The sequence below is a fragment of the Peromyscus leucopus genome, chromosome 8b (assembly GCF_004664715.2).
Source record: "Peromyscus leucopus breed LL Stock chromosome 8b, UCI_PerLeu_2.1, whole genome shotgun sequence".
Lineage (NCBI taxonomy): Eukaryota > Metazoa > Chordata > Mammalia > Rodentia > Cricetidae > Peromyscus > Peromyscus leucopus.
The window spans coordinates 66,616,242-66,640,109 of record NC_051086.1 but is presented as its reverse complement, the minus strand read 5'-3'; the positions used below and the strand labels follow the sequence as shown (position 1 = coordinate 66,640,109).

At 43.5% G+C, this 23,868-nt stretch overlaps 1 protein-coding gene across 3 annotated transcripts in view; it reads right to left on the bottom strand.

Annotated features, from left to right (window-relative positions):
* Ap2b1 (adaptor related protein complex 2 subunit beta 1) overlaps positions 1-23,868 on the bottom strand; it is a 122,585-nt gene that overhangs the window by 4,784 nt on the left and 93,933 nt on the right. For all 3 annotated transcript variants that reach the window (XM_028890533.2, XM_037200720.1, XM_028890532.2), the window contains 3 exons: positions 15,485-15,569; positions 14,153-14,239; positions 6,452-6,606 (listed from right to left, as the gene is read on the bottom strand). In XM_028890533.2, the coding sequence (XP_028746366.1) occupies positions 6,452-6,606; positions 14,153-14,239; positions 15,485-15,569 (327 nt within the window). The remainder of the gene's footprint in view (positions 1-6,451; positions 6,607-14,152; positions 14,240-15,484; positions 15,570-23,868) is intronic.

Genomic DNA, 23,868 nt, shown 5'->3' with positions numbered 1-23,868 from the left:
ATTTTATCCCAGCACTTGGGAGGCTGAGGCAGAAGGAATACTGTGAGCCCCAGGGAAACATGGGTGATGTAATATGCTTGTGGCCAATTAAGGCTACAAGACTGAGACATTGCCTAAAAGAAATCTGGGAACAATAGCGGAGGCTTGTAATCCCTATACTGTGGTGGTGGATACAGGAGGATCAGTAGTTCAAAGCCAGACTGGGCTACAGAGAATCTGTTTCCATAGAAAAAATAAAAATAAATGAACAAAAAGCACCCCCCACCCCCGCAAGACTCTAAAACAGAAACAAAACCCCTCACGAGGACAAAAATCTCACTGTCTTATGCTGGGTTTTTTTTTTGAGACAAGATCTCACCATATAGCCCTGACTGCTCTGGAACTCTCTATGTAAACTGGGCTGGCCTCAAACTCAGAGATCTGTCTGCCTCTGTCTCCTGAGCGCTGTAAAAGATTAGAGGTGTGTGCCACTAGGCCAAGACCCAGCCTCTTTTTAGTCTTTTAGTTACAGTGTACTGAATTTACTCCTGGGGCATATGTTTTTATTATTATTATGTTACTTAAAATTGGATATAAGATGTACTAGTGACCATGACTGGTGAAGTGGGGTGGGTTTAACACAGTGAGAGTCTTTCAGGGTGCAGGGCTTGCCGCTTATCCAGAGGACCACACAGGAATGACCCTGACCCTCAGCCACAGAGAATAAGCTGCTTCTCAGCTACCATGTCTTCAAATTCAGGTGCATTCAACATGGTGAAGTCCCAGCGCTCAGAGCTGTGGATTTTCTAGAGGCCAGGGAACTTGAACACTGGCCTATGCAGGGCTCCAATCTTATTCTGCAGTTAAGTGCACGTGGCCAGTGTAAATGCTGGCCACTGTTACTGGAAACTTCTCCAAGTACCCGGCCTATACCTGTCTGAAGCCTGTCAACCCCAGCATAGGATAACAGCTTGTTGATGTAGATGATACGAAAATGGTAGAGCTTTGAATATGAATACTAACTTTACCAAAAACATTTTAACCAGATATTTGCTGGCATAAATACAAGTACTTCTACGAGCTTTAAAGGACAGGTGCTCATACCCATCAGACCCCATGTGGCCATCAGGTGGAGTTAATTCACTTTTGCCTTCTTCTACCACAGGTCTAAGATGTAGCTCTTGGCATCAGGGAAGCTTTGGCAGAAGTGAGGCTTTGGGTAAGGCTTTGTTGTGGTGGTCTGAATGAAAATGGCCCCATTGGCTCAAAGGGAATGGCACTATTAGGAGGTGTGGCTTTGTGGAGGAAATCTGTCACTGGGGATGGATTTTGGCAATTCAAACGCTCAATTCAGTGTCTCTCTTCCTATTGCCCATGGATCTGGATCTAGAACTATCAGCTCCTTCTCCAGCACCATGTCTGCCTGTATACCGCCATGCTTCTCACCATGATGATAAAGGACTGAATCTCTGAAACTGTAAGCCAGCCCCAATGAAATATTTTCCTTTATAAGAGTTGCCATGCTTGCCAGGCGGTGGTGGCACACACCTTTAATTCCAGCACTCGGGAGGCAGAGGCAGGTGGATTTCTATGAGTTTGAGGCCAGCCTGGTCTAGAGAGTGAGTTCCAGGCTAGCCAGGACTGTTTCATAGAGAAACCCTGTCTCAAAAAACAAACAAACAAACAAACAAACAAACAAACAAACAAACAAACAAACAGTTGCCATGGCCATGATGATGTCTCTTCACAGCAGCAGAAACCCTAAACTAAGATACTTGTTCTCTTCAAACCATTAACACTGGGTGGGATGGCAGATCATGATGACTTCAGGATCTTTGGTAGCCTGAGGGAGGAAAAGACTAGCAATACATTTTTGTTTCTTCAGGGATATTTTTTTTCTTCTGTGTATTCTTCTGTTTTAGGGATAATGTGTTACTTTTCCATAAAGATCATCTCAATGTGGCGTTCGAGCTCATACATGGGTTAACCTCACCATGAGCTACGCAGGAAGGTGACTGATCTTTGTGCTGTGTTTACCAGTAGTGCCAGGTGACCACACAATCCGAATCTACACCCTTATCTACTCTGCATCTTTAAGAATATGCAGCAAAACTTTGGCAATCCAACCCTGTGTCCAGCATACTCTGGTTTAGGCATACCTACCAATTCCATTACTGCAAGATGAAAAGACTCATACTCTTCTGTAAAGTGTTACGGTGAGGTACTTGGTGGCTTTTGGATCTGTGTGCTTTTGATGGCCTGAAAACTCCCAGGTGTTCTTAAAGTGGATGTGAAGGAGACCTGAATGTCTTGATTCCCATGCTTGTGTTTTCTGGGTCAAGTGAATAGAGATCATTTAAGATCTCCTTAGTTCACTCATGGGAAGAACTCACTATATTACTTCCAATAGCTGTTTGTGAATCTACAAATATCTCAATTTTTTTTGTTATTTGTTTTCAAGACAGGACTTCTGTGTGTATCCCTGGATGTCCTGGAACTCACTCTGTAGACCAACCTGGCCTTGAACTCACAGAGATCCACCTGCCTCCGCCTCTGAAGTGTTGGGATTGAAGGCAGTACCACCACCGTCCAGCTTACAAATATCTCAAATTTCAAAAGACTATAGAGGAGAAAGTATCTTTCATTTCATGATTTAAGAATCCATGGTTGATGCATAGAGTTGACTAGCAGATGATCACACAAAAAGCAAACTACTGGTACACATTAGCAACTAGTAGAAACCAAGGATGTTATGGAACATACAAAAAAATAACCTCAAAGAGATTATATAAGGGGTCAGTGTAAGCAACAGGACCAGAATTTGGATTCTTATTACCCACATACATGCTGAGTGCACGTGCTTACCTGTCTGCAATACCAGTGTAAGCTGGACTAGTTGCACTGGTGAGCTCTGGGTTCAATTGAGAGGCCCTGTCTTCAATGAGTAAGGCGAAGAGTGACAGAGGAAGACTCCCAATGTCAGACTCAGGCTTCCACACATATACACAAACACCTATATGTGGTGGTTTGAATAGGAATGGCCAGATAGGCTCATGTATTTGAATGTTTGGTCATTAGGGAGTGGCACTACTTGACAGGGATTAGGACATGTGGCCTTGATGGAGTAAGTTTGGCCTTGTTGGAGAAGTGTGTCACTGGGTTTGGGCTTTGGTGTTTCAAATGTCCAAGTGTCTCTATTTCACTTTCTGCTGCCTGTGGATCCAGATATAGAACTCTCAGCTCCTTCTCCAGTACCATGTCTGCCTTTGGGCTGCCATGTTTCCTGCCATGACAACAACAGACTAAACTTCTCAACTGTAAGCCAGACTCAATTAAGTATTTTCCTTTATAAGAGTTGCCGTGGTCATGCTGTCTCTTCACAGCAACAGAACACCGACTGAGACACACAGGTACACTGACACATGAATACACATGCACACACCACACACAGATACACATGTAAAAAAGAGGCTACGTGATGTATGATTTATTGTTCATAATATTCTCAAAATGACATAATCATTGTAGGACAACCAATGAGTGTCTACCAAGGCTAGAGTTACATTCCAGCACCTGGGAGGCAGAGGCAGCTGATCTCTGAGTTTGAGGCCTGCCTGGCTTATATAGTGAATTCCAGATCAGTTAGGGCTATAACGTAAAAACTTTGTCTCAAAAACAAACAAACGACACCCCAATAACAACAACAAACACAAAAGACTCCTCCCACACAGAAAAAACAAGTCACTCTTTTGCATCCCAAAAGAGCATATATAATGTACGATCTCATTCATGTCTATAGTTATGTTAGTTACTTTCTAGTTTTCAAAGTATATTATGTGTAAGATATTATCAATATAAAAACTGAGTTAAAAGAAAAAGTCCCATTAAAAACCATGTGCGTTCTCAATTACTTCAAAATAAAGTATGTTTTAGTTATATCTAAGAGAGTGAGCAGTCCTTCTCAAACAATGTGCTTTAGGAACTGTCAACAAACACCTGAACCTTAAATATCATTTGTCTATTAAAAAAAAATCGCATGCTTTTGAATAAATCTTTTTTCCCCATTTCTGGTACCAGGGGTTGAACTAGGTCCTAACCTAGCTGACAGGTGTTCTACCACTGAGTGATATGCCCCAGCCCTATTTTTCCTTTTTCCTTTGAGACAGACCGTCTCCGGGTTGCCCAGTCTGGCCCTGAATTTGTGATCTTCCTGCCTGAGCCTCTCACACAGCTGGGCTCACAGGTCTGTACCACCAGGGTCTAGTGTCACTAATTATTCTTAAAGAATTATATTTATTGGTGTGTGTACTTGCCACAGTACTTGTGGTGGTCAGAGGACAATTGGGAGCTAGTTCTTGCCTTTCCCCATGGAAGTCTAGGAACTGAACAGATTATCAAGCTTGGTGGCAAGCGACTTCACCTACTGAGTCACCTCACGTGCCCCTCTCTGATGACTCTTAACCAGCTTTCTTGGTCTACAACCTGGGACTAATATGCTTCTTTAATTTAGCCAAGATGGAACAATGTATAGAGGAAGGTGAGTTAAAAAGAAATATGCACACAGACTTTGAGCAAATGTCTAGAGAAGTAAATAAATGGAGCTATTTTACAAGCCCTGAATTTTATAGCAAGACCTTGACCTAGGAAGAGTACAGACGGTTTTCTTGTCCTGGGTATTTAAGGTAAATGATAGGGTAGATTGTCACTCTGAAAAAGTAGATGAGCCTGGCTTGGTGGCACATACCTTTAATCCCAGAACTTCCTTTAATTTCAGTACTTGGGAGGCAGAGACAGGTGGATTTTTGTGAGTTTGAGGCCAGCCTGATCTATATAATGTATTCTAGGATAGCTAGGGCTACATTATGAGACCCTGTCTCAGAAAACCTAAAACAAACAACAAAACGACGCAGATAAGAGATGGAAGCAGAGATGGAAGGAAGGAGTATCCACCTCCCAGGGAAAGCCCGAGCTGACAGGACTCAGCAGCAGGCACACACATGGCAGTCCAGCACACACCAGGGAAACACTGAGAACGTCTGTCTGGAGTGGTACTGTTCCTCTGGTGTATGCTCGTATAAACAACAGCTGTCAACAGGAAGGGATGGGTCAGGAGAAGAACAGGCTCCCTGGTCTGACTTTTCACCTGCTTCAGAACTAGTGAGTATCGAATCTTCTTCCCCTGTCACATCTTCCAAGACAGTCTAACAGGAAAATGAGGTATTTCCCCATCTCAAGGTTTGCTGCACTTCCTTCTCAGTGCAGATCACAAGCAGCCCCTACCTCCTGGGAGGTCACATTTCACATCAGCACCAGAGCTCAGGGCTGTGGGACCAGTCTCTGTGCAAGGTAATGGTTTCTACTGTAAGAAGCCATCCCAGAGCTTGACTTCAGTTCAGTGGGATACTGGAGGAGGTTCCTCAAGCTAAAGTGGAAGCCTGTAGGCTGGAGACTTCCCTCCAAGCTAAGGAAACCATGGTTAAGAATGATTAGACCTGGAGAGATGGCTCAGAGGTTAAGAGCACTGACTGCTCTTCCAGAGGTCCTGAGTTCAATTCCCAGCACTCACATGGTGGCTCACAACCATCTGTAGTGAAGTCTAGTGCCCTCTTCTGGCCTGCAGTCATACATGCTGTATACATAATAAATACATAAATCTTTAAAAAAAATGATAATTAGTGACCTGTTCAAATCATGCCTTTGAGGTAGTAGTTGTGTCTAGTTCTAGACATTCTTAAGGCCAAGAACTCCAAAAGTAGCAAAGGTCCAGTTTAATCAGCTAGGAAATTGCTGTATGTGTGTGTGTGTCCATGTACAGAAGCTGGCTAGGCAGCAAGCTCCAGGGTTCCTCCTGGCTCCCCTTTGTGCAATGGTGAGTTTACAGCATGTGTGGTTATGCCCAGCTTTTATGTGGCGCTGGGGATCTGAACCTGGGTCCTCATGTTTATACAGCAAGCACCTTTACTCACTGAGCCGTCTCTCAGCTTCAGAAACATTCCTTCTTCTTTTTTTTTTTTTTTTTTTTTTTTTGACAGGGTCTCACTATGAAGATTAGGGTGGCCTTAAACTCACAGCAATCCACCTGCCTCTGACTACCTGAGTGATGGGCTTAAAGGTGTGGACCATAATGCCCAGTTAGAAACACTCCTTCTAACAGCCTATTATAGTACCAAATTGATGCTGAAGAGGAAACGTCACTATGTGTCAGGGAAGCCATAGGTTTGCAGAACTCCTTACTGTCAGAGGCAAATGCTCCACCCTGATCTACCCAGCACCATGCCTTCTGAATGTCAGAAACTACAGTGAGGAGAGGAGGTCTTCCCTGAAGGCAACTAAGGACTCCTTTACTGAATGCTTGTTTTGGGTATCTCAGGTCAGAAGTACTTCCTCCAGGTCTCTCTAGGGCAGTAAGAATAAATGTATGTGTTCTTACCTTCTTACTAATCTATCTCACACATTCTGGGAAAGATCTTACCGTATAATTGGGGTTTCCTGGCTGGATCCGTAGCTCGGCCAAAATCCAAATGCCATTAGTGAGCTTCAGGGACTGGTACAGCATGTCTTGCCCCTCCACATTCCTCTTGGCAATCGTGTAAACATTGTTGTTTTGCAGCTTGCTGGAAACTGTGTCTAGAAATAGAGATCCAAAGCGTAAAGATTTCAGTAAAAATCTCAGACGGATGTATTCCCTTTTCTGACACTCTGGTGAGCCATCACATAGGCCTGGGTTCCCTGAAGAATTCTATCACACACATTTCAGGGGGCTCTTCTAATACAGGCAGGCAAAATGAAGGGCCTCTCTGTCATGTTATCAGGCAGCAAACAGAATTAGGTGCATTGACACTGTTTAAGAGTTGCCTAAGGTTGCCGGGCGGCGGCGGCGCACGCCTTTAATCCCAACACTCGGGAGGCAGAGGCAGGCGGATCTCTGTGAGTTCGAGGCCAGCCTGGGCTACCAAGTGAGCTCCAGGAAAGGCGCAAAGCTACACAGAGAAACCCTGTCTCGGAAAACCAAAAAAAAAAAAAAAAAAAAAAAAGAGTTGCCTAAGGAGATTACACAATAGAAAGACTCAGGATTTACTAAAGACCAAACTAAGAACTAACAGCAATTACTTTTCTCATGGCTCTGACAACTTTCGCTGGCCAAAGCAACCTAAGAAAGGAAGGTTTTTAGGCTCACAGCTCGTCGTGGTGGGGAGTCCTGGCAGCGGGAGCCCAAAGTTGCTGGTCAACACCACATCCACATCCGCTGCCGCCGTCAGCAAAAGATGAATGCTAGTGTTCTCTTGCTTGCCCTTTTTATTCAGTCTAGGACTCCACCCCAAGGCATGGTGCCACACACACAGAGTTAGGGAGGATTTTCCCACTTCAATGAACTAATCCAGAGGCTAACCTAATTTAGATAATTACTCACAGGTGTGTCAAGAGGCTTGCCTCCCAGGTGATGCTAGACCTTGTCAAATTCACAACATCAAGCATCACAATGGTAGACACGTATGAATGCTCTGGGTGTGAGAGTCCTCACAGATGCTTCAGTGTGGATGTTACTGCTCCCCAACCCAACGGGGGGGGGGGGTGTTACACTGATGATTACTTGCACTTACCAAGTCACTGTTACTTCACTCTGAGCCACTTGGGCCTCAGTGTCCCAGGTTTAGAAAAGGGCAGAGCTGCACAAGTCTTTTCACATTAGATTTAATAAACTGGATACTTAAATTTATTTTTAAGCAGGCAAATTAATTCTTTAGAAGCCAGAGAAAATCTTGCTTTCAAAGAAACAAGGAAACGAAGTTCCTGAATTAAAGGACTGTGTGAATGACTGCTGTTAGGTCCTCACTTCCCAGGTGCCACGAGGGCCATGCCTCTGCACTCACCAGCTCAGGGCAAGAACAGGTTGGTGTGTGTTCTTGTGACTACAGCAAAGAGACACAATGTTCTAGAATTAAAGGTAATTTTTCCATGTGAGATATTGGAGTCAGAGACAAACTTTTAATAGAGAGGATATGCCAGGAGTGGCAGGCCATGCCTTTAATGCCAGCACTTGGGAGGCAGAGACAGGAGGGATCTCTGAGTTCAAGGCCAGCCTGGTCTACAGAGTTAGTTCTAGGATAGGCAGGGATACAAAGTGAAACTCTGTCTCAAAACAAAGCAAAACAACAATAAAAAAACAAACAAACAAAAAAAAAAACAAAAAAAAGAGAGAGAAAGGATAAACACAGCTAATTTGTTAGCTGCTTATTACATTAACTTCAGATACGAACTCAAGTTACTCAGCCTAGTTCAGAAACTAAACTTCTCACAAAAGGTCTGCTATATTCTGATGTGGTCTCTAGGAAAAGGAAGCATGGTGGCCCTCTACCCCAGTGAACGGTTATATCTCAGCACAGGCAACCTCATGTTTTTACCCTGGGCTTTTCTCAGCACCTGGACATGACAGGCACCCATTGCCAGTATCTGTAAATATGTACTCGAATTTTGTATCAACTCAGGCGCTAAGATGCTCCAGGGTTAAAGCATCTGCTTAGATGGAAGCTGCTTCTAGAGGCACTTCTCACTCTGATGTCAGGTAGCTCAGGGATGGCAGCGCGAAGGCTTCATTCATTACATATTTTTATCAGTTATTACTTAACTTTCTGCCTTTTATTTATAAAGTTTTCACTAATATCAAAAAAAAGTAGTAACAACTTAAGAAATGGCTTTAGGGTTTGGAGAGAAGGCTCAGTGGTGAAGAACACTAGCTGCTCTATCAGGTGACCTGGATTCATCCCCAGCTCACAAATGTCTAGGACAGTGGTTCTCAACCTTCCTAATGCTGCAACCCTTTAATATTGTTCATGTTGTGGTGGCCCCAATACAAAATTCTCTCTCTTTCTTTTTGACTTTTGAGTCAGGGTTCCTCTGTGTAGCCCTGGCTGTCCTAGAACTAGCTCTGTAGACCAGCTGGCCTCCAACTCAGAGATCTGCCTGCGTCTGCCTCCCGAATGCTGAAATTAAATGCATGTGCCACCATCACCTGACCATTTATTTTGTTGCTACATTATAATTGTAATTTTGCTACTGTTATGAACTTTAATATCTGATAAGCAGGATATCTGATATGCCACTCCTAAGAGAGAGTCATTCAACTCCCAAAGGGGTCGTGACCCACATGTTGAGAACAACTGGTCTAGGGACTCTGAGGTCACCCAGCATACATGTGGTGCAGACTTACATGCAGGCAAAACACCCATATCCCTAAAAGAGAGGGGGGGGGAAGGGGCTTTATTCCAGCCAAAGTCTATCTCAGGGTAGTTCTATGCAATCCTGCTGGAGGAGGGAGACTCAATAAATGCTGCAATCATCTAGTAGTGGGGAGACAGCTCTTGCTGTCACTCTGGTTCCTACAGTGAAGTGCTCTTGCAACTTAATGGGTTGCTAAGAAACATTTCCAGCTGGAGTTTGGCTAATGCTTTTTGAAAGGACTGTCTTCAACACACAGGGACTTGCTTTAAGTCGCAAAAGCTTTTCCTAACTTTCAAGGGTGCTTGCATATTTTCCAGAAAGGCAGGTGCCTTTGTTGAACAGTCTTGTTGCATAGGCCTACATTCGTTTTATGCATGTATTGAGGCCCAGATGCCTGCAGACTTCTTGTGATCTCACCATTTGTGTAACAGATGACAGGGAAGGAACAGGGCTCTGCTCATGCTGACTGGATGGATGGATGTACTGTGACTTCTATCAGAAGGCTGAATGGAAGGAGGGTTCTGTAACAAAGTACTTATGAGTCAACTTTTATATTTTTTTTAATCTATTTATTTAAACCATATTATTATTATTTAAGGTGTGTGCTTGTTTGGGGAGTTCATTATATACCCTAGGATGTATAAGTCAGGCTGACTTCCAGTTTGCAGTGATCTATTCTTGCCTGCCTAATGCTGGGACTACGGATACAAGTCACCATACCCACTGATTTTTAAATTTAAATTTTGAAGTACCTGAACACCCTGAACCCAGTGCCTTGCATATATCAGACAAGGATATATATATACCACTGGAGTCTTAGGTTTGAGCTTGAGGATTTAAGGACAGAAGGATATTTACTCTGCTAAGTGTACCTATCATCAACCAAGGGTGGCAAACGCTGGTGACACCCACCTCCACCTCCACCCAGGAGCCTGAGACAGGAAAAGATGTAGTGAGAGCCAGATGTGAGGCAGCTTCCAGCCACACTGGAACAGACTTCTTAAAACATCACATTGGCTTTACATACTTGAACTAGTGGCTTCCACAACAGAACCTGGACATTGTGAGACTGTGAGAAGAGGGTGTAATGTCAACTGCTTCGGTGTCTACAAATGATTCTAGCTCAGGCACAAGATACTGAGATCTGTCCCAAAGCAGGGTAATGGTCAAATATGATTGGACTCTTGCTTCAAGATGTGATTTCTTCTTGTTCATTTTCTTCCTTCCACAGAGCTGGCTCTGTGGGTCTGGGTGTTTGGGCTCTTGGAAGGTGTGGGTGTGGTCTTCCTTCTCTCAGCTTTCTTCTTTAGCTAAGGTCACACTTTTGTCAACATAAGAATAAAGAAGGAATACAAAGTAGATGGTGGAAATCTGCATTTGGGCCCCTTTGGGGAATTGATTATTAGCAAATTCAAAACTGTTCATCTGAAAAGGACATTTCAGAAAAAGACTGCTGAAAATGACTGAAAAAAAATCATTTTTTGGGGAAAAAAACTACAGTTAAATGCCAATTAGGAAAGTTTCCTTTTTTGAAATGTTCCAAAGTATGGGAAAGCCACAATAAAACAGAAATCTAACTCATTCTCACACAGTGCCCATGCCTAAAGAAATAGCTCTTTTTACAAGGTGCCAGACAACTGAAGATATATACCAGGTGTTTGAGCTTTCCTGATTATAGTAAACAAGTAAAAACAGGCTTGCAAAACACATGTACTCCATTTTAGATATGGATGGAAATGTACCTTCCTCTTGGGCACTTAAGGTAGTGTCTCAAGATGTATAATAATCCCAAATGTAGCTAAAAGGTAAAATATGGATAGGCAGTGGTGGCACATACCTTTAATCTCAGCACTCAGGAGGCAGAGACAGGCAGATCTCTGAGTGTGAGGCCAGCCTGGTCTATAGGACAGCCAGGGTTACATAGAACAGTGAGATCCTGTCTCAAACTTAGAAAGAAAGAACAGAACAGAACAGAAAAGAAAAAGGGGGGAAAAAGACACCTGTAGAAATGTTTGCTGTTTGGAAACAGGAGTCTTGTCCGTTAGTGCCTTTTTAACCTAAAATTTTCTAGTATTTACAGCAAATAGCAATACCATCAACACCCACACCACAGACATCTTTATTAAGGTCTGATTACTAAGACTTGCGGAGGGTTTCTTTCTTCTCTAGAAAGAGATCAGAGAGCAAACAGAAAAAAAAAGCTCACTGCTAAGTTGGTGAGTCCTTTAAGGCTGTGACTTCCTGTAGCCCAGAGTGTTCGTTCCATCTGTCAAATGTCTTTGCTAGCACAGAAGATCTATTTTAAGTGTTGGTGCTATTGTGATTAGGGAAGATCAGCTGGGAAGGATGGTATTTTTAGCTCTCAGCTAGACATAGGGTGTTGAATCAGAAGGCACCAAACCTGCAAAGGCTCCTGTTAATAGAGTCCTCAAGACTGGGAAGAAATGTAAAGGCCAAGGCATCCCATACTTCAGGGTAGAGACAAGGAAGAGTAAGAAGGGATTAGCTGAAGAAAGTTGCCTGGCAAGATTAGCAGTGACTCCGCATGGGGAATGGTCTTGGGCCCCTGGAGAAGACAAACTGGCTGTTTTCCTTTATGCCCCATGTGCTCCACTGCCATAGCGTGTGTCACCAGGAACCTGGTTCAATAGCATTTGGAACACATACACAGAAGGAACTGGCGTGAGGCCATGGCGGTTTTCAAAACCGAGTGTTGTGAGGACTACATCAGAAGGAACGGCCTCCCTGAGAGAAAGGCCACATGCTTCGGTGCAGTATGTATTCTTTTCTTTCTAGTATTTTAGCAGGCCAGACTAAAGTCCTTGGTTAATCAAATTCCCCATGCAAATACCTGCCCTTTTCCCACAGGACCCCTAAAACCAAAACTGCTTCCCAATGACTCTGGCTAGTTCCTGCTCTCTGTAGGGAAGGACCAGTGGCGTTCCACCAGATATTAACAACAAGCACCTGTGATCATTCCCTTAACACCGAGTCAGACAGGCTGTTCTAGTGTAGGCCTTATCAGAGCCTCCGCGTGTGAATACACAGGCATTCCATAGGCTGCATTTTTTAACTTTAATCCCTAAAGGGAACCTTCCCCACCTTTTAGTAAGGGACAGGTGTGCTCAGGCATACAATGTTGGACCAGCTGCCACGGGTGGTGGTTAACCCAGAGCCAAGTCTCTGCAGCATGGAGTGCAGAGACTGAGTCTCAATGGGGCACACTCTGCGTTTTGCCACCAGCACCATGGATTCTATGGCGAAGGCTTCCTACTTCCTGAGAAATAGTCCCTTCTGTGGAGAGCTTCTGTGCTCACCAAATTTGGTTCACTGTAACTGACCAGTGAATTTCAGTCAGCTACCTAAAACCCACAAAACAAAACAGTAAGAGTCTCTCCTTAAACCCCTTTCCAGGGGCAGAGGAGATTTGAGGTAACCCTTATCACAGCCAAGCTCTGTCTGAAGTGTCTATGCTCAAAGGATGCCAGGTTGTCTTTTATGTCTGAGGCTTCAAGCAGGCATTCAGCCTCCAGAAGGTCTCCGAGGCCAGACTGGACCAGCACATTTGAGAGCCAGCACAGGAAGATGCTGATAATATCTGGATTTCAGAAGCCCTACATACAAAGATCTGTCTGAACACAGAAGAGGAATACAACGCAGAGACCCAACAACCTAAAATTCAAAACGGAAAGTTGGAATGACAGGCAGTGAGAGCTTTTTCTTCTTTCTGTACTGTACGCTGCCTCCTTTCTCCACTGCTCTGCTCCAACAGCAGTGGAGAATGGCAGGATGCTGAGAACCTGAGGAGGACCACCACTGTACAGAGGAGGAAGTGGGGTAAAGGAGGAAGGGGCTGAGCAGGAGGGGAAGGAAGGCTGCTACAAACGCCAGTATTCGGAACAGCAAACATTTCAGTGGAACAAAGCCCTAGGGATGGACAGCTGCTACTGTCTCTCTCCTCTTGGATTACCTCTTTTTGTATTTTACTATAGCAACAAAATTAACTACAAGAGGGTTTAGGGATTAACGGTGATTGAAAAGGTTATTATCATTATATGAAAGTTGACAAAAGGGAGCAAAGTAAAGGTTACCAGCTAGGCTTTAATCAACCGTGATACATGCTTTATTTATAAATAGAATTCTAAATACAGGCTCTCAGATAGTTTCCTCCAATGCCAAACACTGATCTGAAAGATGAAACAGTCTTTCAATTCTGAGGAGGGTGGCTATCCTCAAGTACCGCTCTAATTACTTGATGCTGAGGATATTTAAGTAACATGACTGACATTTATTTATGCTACTGAAGGACTAGTGGAGTACATGGGCCAGTTATATAGTTCATGGTTTGTTTCTTTCATATTTTCCTACATTTTGCAGTGCTTAGAGAGAGCAAACCTAGAGACTTCTGTAAGTTAGGGCTAGTGTCTTTCTTTTAAATATAGTAGCTCTTATAGCTTGTAATTTAATGCCTCACATCATAATATCCTGGTTCTGTCCTTTTTGGAAGAGAAGGTCTCACTGCATAGCGCTGGCTGGTCTGGGACTCACTATGTACACATCCAGGCTGGCTTTGAACTCCCAAGAGTTCAGCCTGCCTCTGACTCAAGTGCTCGAATTAAAGACATGCACTACCATGCTTGAACATATTGCTCGTGTGTATGTGTGTTTGTGTGTGTTTGTGTTTTTAAAAAGAGATGGGCTCATTATGTAGCCCAGACTGGCCTGGAATTTGTAATCCTCTTGCCTCAGCCTCCTGAGGTCTTGGATTATAGGTGTGTGCCACCATGTCTGGGTAACATGCCAAGTATTTAAGAGAGATTTGCAAAATAATGTATTTAACATATAACCCACCAGAATCATGTTAAATGTAGAAAGAGGTGGAGACAGGAAAGAAAAATTTTAAACACCTAACTTGACTTACTAAGAGGAAAATAAATCAAGAATTATTACTTACCAGCATTTAAATGGCATTCCTTAATCTGAAACTGAAGTTCATTTTCATTGGGAATATCCTTCCATGTCGCAAGGAAGACCTGGCGCTCTGTATGGGGAAGGAGAGAAGGGTGGGTTTTGTCAGTATTGTTTCTTGATGCTTCCACCAATTTTCCTTTGGCATGCTAGGAGCAGGTTGGATTGGAGCAAAGTTTTTTATATGTAAAGGTACTGTATACTGGGCCCTTATTGACTGAACTAATACACACTGGAAAAAAAGTTTGCATTTAAGAGTTTAGTTTTGAGCCAGGTGGTGGTGGCGCATGCCTTTAATCCCAGCACTCGGGAGGTAGAGGCAGGCGGATCTCTGTGAGTTCGAGGCCAGCCTGGTCTCCAAAGCGAGTTCCAAAAAAGGTGCAAAGCTACACAGAGAAACCCTGTCTCGGAAAAAAAAAAAAAAAAAAAAAAGTTTACTTTTGGTTCTTTGTATTCCTACTTATGTGACTTTGGGCACATCTTGTGACCTTTCTTTTTTCCAGACAGGATTTCTCTGTGTAGCCCTGGCTGTCCTGGAAATCCCTCTGTAGACCAGGCTGGTCTCAAACTCAGAGATCCACCTGTCTCTGCTTCTGAGTGCTAGGACTAAAGGGGTGTACTACCATACTGAGCTGGATGATGGTTTCTTTCTTTCTTTTTTTTTTTTTTGTTTTTTGTTTTTTGTTTTTTCAAGACAGTGTTTCTCTGTGTAGCTTTGCGCCTTTCCTGGAACTCACTTGGTAGATCAGGCTGGCCTCGAACTCACAGAGATCCGCCTGCCTCTGCCTCCTGAGTGCTGGGATTAAAGGCGTGCATCACCACCGCCCGGCGATGGTTTCTTAAGTAAGGAAAGGGAAAAGCTAACAGCTACCTTGGGGTAGGACAGGAGACTAATGGTTTATTACCAATTACAGAATTCTTATCTTAGTATGAACTCAGTGTTGACTCAGTGCTAATTTACATACTAATTCATTAAAAAATGACTTTTTACAAAGGTAGAAACCAAAACAGAGAGGCCGAGCATCTTGTCACAATCACACAGATAATAATTGGCAAAGACCGAGTTCACAGCTGTTCCCAACCCTCTCACCTGAGTGTGGAGTGGCTGGATCAGTCACGTAAATGGCTCTGGGATTTGGGATGGCAGAGTAAGAATAGTGATTGACAAATGACTAATGATCAATTATTTATTAGGGCTTTAGAATATCCTAATCCCATTTTAAAATTTCAAAATGGTCTGTACTTCTAGGGCTATGTTATGCTTGCCATTCAGACGATGGCCAAAGGTATATTTAGCAGGACAGGAGGACACACTTACCCATTTTGCCATCTTCTACAAAAAGCACATTGAGTGGGATGAGGCAACTGAAGTAGAAGACATCAATATTGTTTTTAACAGCCACCTGGCAGGAAAGCAAAATGGAAAAATGTGGACATCAATAAGGAGCCGGGTAGGAGGAAGAGAACAGGTGTGTGTCTAGAAATCTACTTCCTATTTCAGTCAGTGCAGGCCTCCGGATCAACACACACCAGCCCATCTCTGCAAAGCACAGCCATCCTCACTCACTGACACATAACTGTGATCACCTGTAGGCAATCTTTCTTCAGGACTGTCTATGGTATACCCTCTAGACCAGTGGTTCTCAACCAGTGGGTCACAACCCCTTTGGGGATCAAATGGCCCTTTCACAGGGACTGTCTATCAGACATCCTACACATCATATATTTAATTATGACTCATAACTAGCAAAATTACAGTTTTGAAGTAGTAATGACATCATATCATGGCTGGGGGTCACCACAGCATGAGGAACTGTATTAAAGGGTTGCAGCATTAGAATGGTTGAGAACCACTGCTCTAGACAAAGAATAATCTCTGCAATTGTGTCTTTTCAACTTTAAAAAACCACTCTAAAATCCTGAGTGTGTGCGCACACATGGACACTATGATGAATGTGCAGAGGTCAGAGGACAATCTCTGGGTGTCATAATCAAAACCACTATCTACCTGCTTTGACACAGGATCTTCCACTGGCCTAGAGCTCCTCCTGTCTCCGCCTCTGCCATGCACTTACCACAACACCTTGAGTTTCTATAGAGGTTCTGAGGATGGAATTCAGTCTTCCTACTAAACCATCCTCCAGCCCTCTCTCCGGTGATATTTCTATTCTTTATAGCTATTCTAAACAAGGTAGGTACCATTCCCGTCTTGTTTTATAGATAAGGAAACTAAGAGGAAAAGGGACAACCAGGGTGAGGTCATAAAGACTGTACCAGGATTCAAACTCAAACCTGTCTGATTTTCAATTCAGTCTTGATTATGTCTTTTTCCTCCACAAAAGCTAGAGGCCACAGTGCCTCAGAACTTTCCAAGAGATGGGTTTGATAAAACCTATTTCTCAGGTCCTACCATCAAAAAGCATATTGGACTTAAGCACTGGTAAACTTGATGGTTATGAGGAAAAGCCTTCAAGCAGGGAAGTGAGTTTCTTCTTACAACTTCTGGACTACGGTTTACTCTGATGTGCACATGCTGCTCTAAATAAGCCGGTGCAGGCACTTTATTTGGGGCCTACCACTAGTGTATTTGTGAGGACAGGCTGACTCCTGGCTGCAGCAGGTTCTGGAGCATGTGAGGTGGGAAGAGAGAGGAGTCGCTCTAAGACACTGCCTCCCACAGCTTACTGCCGGCAAAGACTTCCTCCCCATGTACCCAGCAGCACTGCAGAAAATGTTCCTCTGAGAAAGTTCTATGATCACTAACAAAGCCTATTTCTTTCTCATTTTGCTCTTAAAAAGTTGCAGAAATTGGTTGTGGTAGTTCACACCTAAACTCCCTACACCCAGGAGGCTGATGCAGAAGGACTGCTAAATGTTCAAGCCAGCCTGTGCTACAGACCCTGTCTCAAAAAACCAAATCAAATACACAAATAAGAAAGTAAAGCTAAAAAGTGCTTATCTAGCACCATTATTCTCCCTCTCCTATTTTCCATATTTTAATGAAAAAAAATTTTCATATAATGTATTTTATTTTCCCCTTTCCCCACCTCCTCCTAACCTCCCTACCCACCCAACTTTGTTCTCTCTCTCTCTCTCTCTCTCTCTCTCTCTCTCTCTCTCTCTCTCTCTCTCTCTCTCTCTTTCTCTCTCTCTCAAAAAAACAAAAACAAGAGCAAAAGAAACAAAACAAAACAAAAAACCAAACAAACCAAGGAAGAAACAAAAATAAAACAACAATAAAAATCCAAGAAACACAAAAACAAAAATCAAAACAAAACAAACAGGCAAAGGACCAATTAGTCAAAAAAAAAAACAAAAAACAAAAAACAAAACAAAGCAAAATGAAACAAAAATACCAGAGTTATACGTCTGCTGAGTACTCCTGGGTATGGGCCTGCTCTAGACTGGCTAATCTATCTAATAACACTCCACTGAGGAAAACTGATTTTCCCTTTGTAGATAACCTCTTGGTTAGGAATGGAACTCCGTGTCCACTTTCTGAGTGCTGGGACCCCATTTGGCTGAACCCGTGAAGGTCCTGCATGTGGACCACGGTCTGTGAGTCCGTATGGGCATCGGTCCTGCTGTCGGGAGAACACTGCTCGGACTCATCCATTACTTGGATCTCACAATCTTTCTGCCTCCTCTTTCCCATGGATCCCTCATCCTCGAGAGGAGGAGGGGGAGGGTTTGATGGAGATATCCCGTTTGGGACTGGGTGCTCCCAAGTCTCTCACTCTCTGCACATTGTCTAGTTGTGGGTCTGTTAACTCCCATCTACTGCAAGAAGAAGCTTCTCTGATGTGGGTTGATTGAGGCACTGACCCACCCACCCTCCCCTCTTTTCTACCTAAACTACACACCCACCTCTTCACCAAAACTGTAGCTAGTTTCCTTTCTGAAATGTGCAGTCCTTGCCTTTCTTACCAACTCATCTTCTGAACTTAACTAGCTAGCCCTCGCTTCCTCCTCCATCATTACGTGGTATGCCTCTTTGATACAGTTTCTCTGATCTCTCAGAATTCCTTCAATTACTTTCTTGGTAAGCTGTACTTCTAACCTAATTTCCACACATAGAAGTTCCTGACCTATACCACACAGCCTGATTCTCACAGAGACCGAGCCTGGTTAGGTTAGAGCAGGGTAACTAGTGTCAGGAAAGAGGCCGTAAAGTACTCTCCCGTGCACTGAAGCACCACTTTCAGAGGCTTAAGCTGGCTCTGGACTTCTGGAAGAGAGCTATGCTCAAATTCACCTGATTCTCAGCAAAAGAATTAGAGAAGAGAAAACTCTTTCTTCCAATTAGGGCCTCAAGAAGATCTCGAGGCAGTGCCTGGCTCTGTAAAGGGCATTTTCAAGTGAAAACTGGAGAAATGGTCACATGAGGGCTTCATGAATACTAATAACTATTATTACTATCATCCTTAAATATAAAGCATTCAGATCTCGCAATGTGCCAGTTTAAAGATTTATGGGTGTTCACTATACTCCAAGCACTTGTGATAAAACTAAAAATAGAGAAAATATAATGCTTATCTCCCCAGGGGATAGTGGTTCTTAAGCAAAGGCTTTTAACAGAACCATCTTGGCAGGTTTTTCACAATAGGCACTAGGGATCTACTCTATGTGAAAGAATTACAACCTTTACCTCTGGAAACAGCATCTAGAAAGACTTAATTTACAGCAGTGCTTTCTAAGATGGCTGAGTGAGTCCATGAACATTTGTCTTGAGATTACTACTCCAGTCACAGCTCAACAGCAATGGAAGGCCATGAGAAGTCCCTTGAGGTCAGCAGGCTAAACCAATTGATTACTGTCTAGACCTCATAAACAGTTGAAAGGCAGGAACCCTCCACCACTCTGTGACACAATTACAGGGTTCTCAAAATGTCTGCTCTAGAATAATTCTGTGAAGCAGACACTCTAGGCAAAGGCAGCGGACAGTGCTGGCAGTCTTGGGGGGCGGAACAACTGATTTCCAATTCTGACACCCGCTTGCTGTGTGACGCCAGGGCAAACAGTATCCAGATTAATTTCCTGTGCACATCACTCACGGGTTGTCATAAAGAGGCGTTCACACTTGTTAAGAACATGGAATGCTGTCTAACTCTTCAGCCCAATGGGGAATGCACGACAATAAAAAAACAATGCTTTCACTATCTCCACCTCCTGTTTCAATTTTTTATGGAGATTTTTTATAATTAAGGATAACCACATTGGATTCTCCGAGATTTTTAGTATTACTACCATGCTACACAGGGATCAGAGAGTTTTAAAAAGCTTACTGGCAAACTGCTTAGGCTAACCAAGATCCTACTGTGGCTTGGTAAGAGACCATCTTTTAGGAGTAACAGCCCAGGTTACTTGCTGGGGATATGTTTTAATCTTTTTCATATTAGCTTTCAAAACTCTGTATTTTGCAGTTTTCCCACTTTTACCCTTGGGGAGAACTGCATTCATTTCAGGAAGCAATGCTCCCATGGACCTGCCTCTTGTCTACCTTTTCAGGCTACCTCCTTCACTCCAGAAAATCCAAATCACTTCTTGTTCCCCAATATGGAAACTACAGTTCCACATTTTTACATGCTATTCCTTCCATCTGATACATTCTTGTTCTTAAGCTTTGTCTAACTTATCCAACTGTAAGACTCTGTTCAGCCTTACATTTTTAGAAAGCTCTAAGCCCCCTCACAAAGCCCAGTGTACCCACTATTACAGTGCAGAATATATGCTTATTGACATAGGGCCACTGCCGACAGAGCGCACTGAAAGTGCAGGGGCATCTATCTCTCTTTTACCAGTCCACTGCCTGGTTCAACCAGTATCTGTTGGATGAAATTGAGGGAAGGACGTTACACAAATGGACCGACGCGCTGTTTTGTTCCACTTGTTTCCCTCCCTCAAGATCTCAGGAACACAGACTCTCGATGAAGCCCAGGGTCAGAGGGGAGATGATGGTGGTGGTTTCACTTTGAGATTAGAGCCTACACATTATCTAGCACTTTAAGGTGGTAGACTGTACCCCAAAGAATGCTAGATACGCTGGGCAGTGGTGGTGCATGCCTTTAATCCCAGCATCTGGGAGGCAGAGGCAGAAAGATCTCTGTGGATCTGAGATCAGCCTGGTCTACAGAGTGAGTTCCAGGCCAGCCCAGGATATAGTGAGTCCCTGTCTAAAAAAACTAAAAACCAACCAACCAACCAACCAACCAACCAACCAACCAACCAAACAAACAAACAAACAAGCTGGATGCTCCATTCTTTGAGTAAACAGAACCTGTTCCCCTCTTTGAGATAATCCCATGTATATGGGTGTTTCGCCTGCATACATGTCTGCTGTGGGATGTCTTTCTGTATGCTGTGAATATGTGTTGCTCTGACTGGTTGACAGATAAAGACGCAGTGGCCTATGGCAGGGCATGATGAAGCCAGGAGGGAAAATCCAAGGGAGACAGTGAAAGGAGAAAGGAGAGGCAGGGGAGACACCATCCCACCATCCAGGGAGCAGCATGTAATGGCACACAGGTAAAGTCACGGAACACATGGCGACATATAGATTAACAGAAATAGGCTGAGTTTAGTTGTTAGAGCTAGCTAGCAAGAAGCTTGAGCCATAGGCCATGGTCATACAGTTAGTAATTAATATAAGCCTCTGTATGTTTATTTGGATCTGAGCGGCTGCAGGACCAGGCGGGACATGGAAAAACTTACAGCTACACATGTCTGTGCATCATGTGAATGTCTGGTGTCTGCAGAAGTCAGAAGAGTGGGTCAGAGTGCCTGGAACTGGAGTTTCAAATGGCTGTGGATGACAACATGAGTGCTGGGAACTGAACCCCAGGTTCTTTAAGAGCAACAAGTACTCTTAACTGCTAAGCCTTCTCCCAGAACCTAGCCTCTTCTTTTTCTTTAGGATGCTAGACATTAAATAGGGCCTTCCACATGCTAGGCAAGTGCTTTTAAGACTGAGTTACACCCGGGCCTTCATTGTTTTAAAGACAGGATTTTGTTGTGTGGCTCAGGCTGGGTCCAAACTCTGATCCCTACCTCTGACTCATAGAGAGACAGGCATAAACCATTACCACTTAAAACAAAAACGTTTTTTGTAAGATAGTGGGTCTAATTATGTAGCCCAGGCTAGCCTGGAGATTGCTATGTCTTCTCACCTCTGCCTCTCAAGTGCTAGGATCACTATTAAGTCTGCCTTCCTGCTACCATTGCTTTTAAGGATAATTTAAACTATTATGTATGTATGTGTGTCTGTGTGTGGTTTTGTGCGCATTTGCGTGGGTTCTCATGGTGGCCAGAGGCATCGATTCCCTAGAACTAGAGTCACAGGAGCTTGTGAGCCACCTGACATGGATGCTGGGAACCAAACGTGGGTCTTCTGGAAGAGCAGACTGCACTCTTCACCACTGAGCTGTCTCCAGCCCCAGCCATTGTTTCAAACTCAATAAATGGAATGCAGAGAACCTTTTAGCATCCTCCTATTTCTGCACTTGTCTCCACTCATTCAGCCTCCCCAGTTTATTCTCAATGCAGCAGCCAGAAGGGCTTTAAAACGTAGGTTGGTTGGCAAGTACTTCTCTGCTCAAACTTTCAATGGCTTTCCATCTCATTCAGAATACAACTGCCTATAGTCTGGTCCCCATTCACCCTCTGATGGCTCCCCCTGCAGTTCCAGACACAGGGCCTGTTCTTTCCACACAGCCCACATCTTCCAACTTTGTGCTCTTGCACTTGCTGTTTCTTCTATGGAATACACTTCCTCCTGACATCTGCACGGCTTACTACTTCCTCAGGGCTCTACGTGAATCACACAGTTGATCTTCTCAGGTAGGTGGGTCTTTCTGGATCATGTATTATCATAGTAACCTATCATCCCCCTCCAATCCCAGGAGCCACACCTAGATCCTTGTTTTAGCTTATTTTTTCATTGTTCTCTTTCCTGTCCCATATGCTTTTCATTTTAACATTCATTTGTTGGCTTGATTGTACCCCTTGTAGTAAAACATGAATTATAGGAAGGAATTTTTGTCTTTTGTTTACTACAGGATTCTCAGTACCCACATGAATGTGGGGCAGGTGCTATGTAAGAATGATTATAAGGGTGGGCGTGGTGGCATACGCCTTTAATCCAAGCACTTGGGAGGTGGAGATAGGCGGATCTCTGTGAGTTCAAGGCTAGCCTAGTCTAAGAGTTCCAGGAGTGTTAGACAGGGAAACCCTGTCTCGAAAAACAATACATATATACATATATATGTATATATATGTAAAAATGTGAAAATGTTTATTTATATTTCATATTAAAAATATATAAAGTAGCCAGACATATGGTGCATGCCTGTAATCCCACTCTCCAAGAGGTGAGAGCAGGAGGATCACAGGCAGGAGGTCAGCTTGGGCTACAGAGCAAGGCCATGCCTTAAAAAACACACAAGAAGCAAAACAGAATATCACTGTGCAGTTCATAAATAGTAATATTTAATCTCCATTTTACCTGTGTAAATGCACATGATATAAAATATATTTCTTACTGTAAACTGCAGTTAAAAAGAGCATGAAACTCACAATATTCACATTCCCAATAAAAAATGGTTAAAAAAAATGAGTTCAGTGAGCAAAGAAACAGAATGCCCGTTTCAGTTACGGTTTCAAGACTGCCCAAAGCAGGCCACAGATGGTACATGGAGAGGCTTGCCTTCCTCTGGTATATACGCCATATGCAACATGTGGTCATAACAGTATGAACCTGCTTCCTTCTCGGGGATATCAACAGGAAAAACAAATAGAAATGATTATTATAAGGCACTCTGAAACACAAAAGTAAGCTAAAAATGCTTAATAACCATAATAATGTTTTTTAAAGGTACTTTCAGGGGCTGCTGGGGAAAGAGTAGCCTGTCAGCTTCAGCCTGTACCCAGCAATTACGTTCTTTCCATAGTACAGGAGGCTGGCTGCAGTAGCTGCAGCCTCTTTATGATGGCACAGCTGGAGACGAGCAGCCTAAATTAATATTCTAACTGTGTGCTCATGTATTTAAAAGTACTATAAAAAGGTCTGAAATGAACCCAGTCTGAACTCTGGCAAATGAGGCCTCTTACGACACCTCTCATCACAGGTGACCAAAGGAGGCACCACCACAACAAAAGCCAGTCGAGCTGGACAGGGATCACCTTTGAGATGATCTCATTTACTCTTCATGACGTCACATGTGACCTTTCCAAGTCTCTGAAGAGTATTTTTTCTTTTTATTCCTTTTTCTCCATTTAGCATTTGGAAAGATTATTTGTAGACTGGTCCAAGTTAGGACCAAGTAGTGACGCCAACCGTCTCCAGTTCTCTGAGGACTGATGATTCAGATGTGTTTTTAAAGTACCACACAACCTAGTCAACAGATCCCAGGGGAATGGCTCCAAGTGGCAGGTTTTTAGCGGCACAGATTCTGAGTGTGATGTATGTCATCTGAGACTCGAGCAGAAATGGCCTTTTCTGCTAGCTGCACGAGTTCAATTGACCTGAGCTTTCTTCATTCCTAGTCAATGCCAAAAATGTCTTCTACCTTAAGTTGCAATGTTGCCTTCCATTCCAAGGCCCGTTGCTCAATGAATTATGGAGGGATCCTCAGAGAACCCTGAAAAAGCAGAGCTATCTGCAATGTCTGACAATATCTGGATGCCAACAAAATATAGCAGAAATGC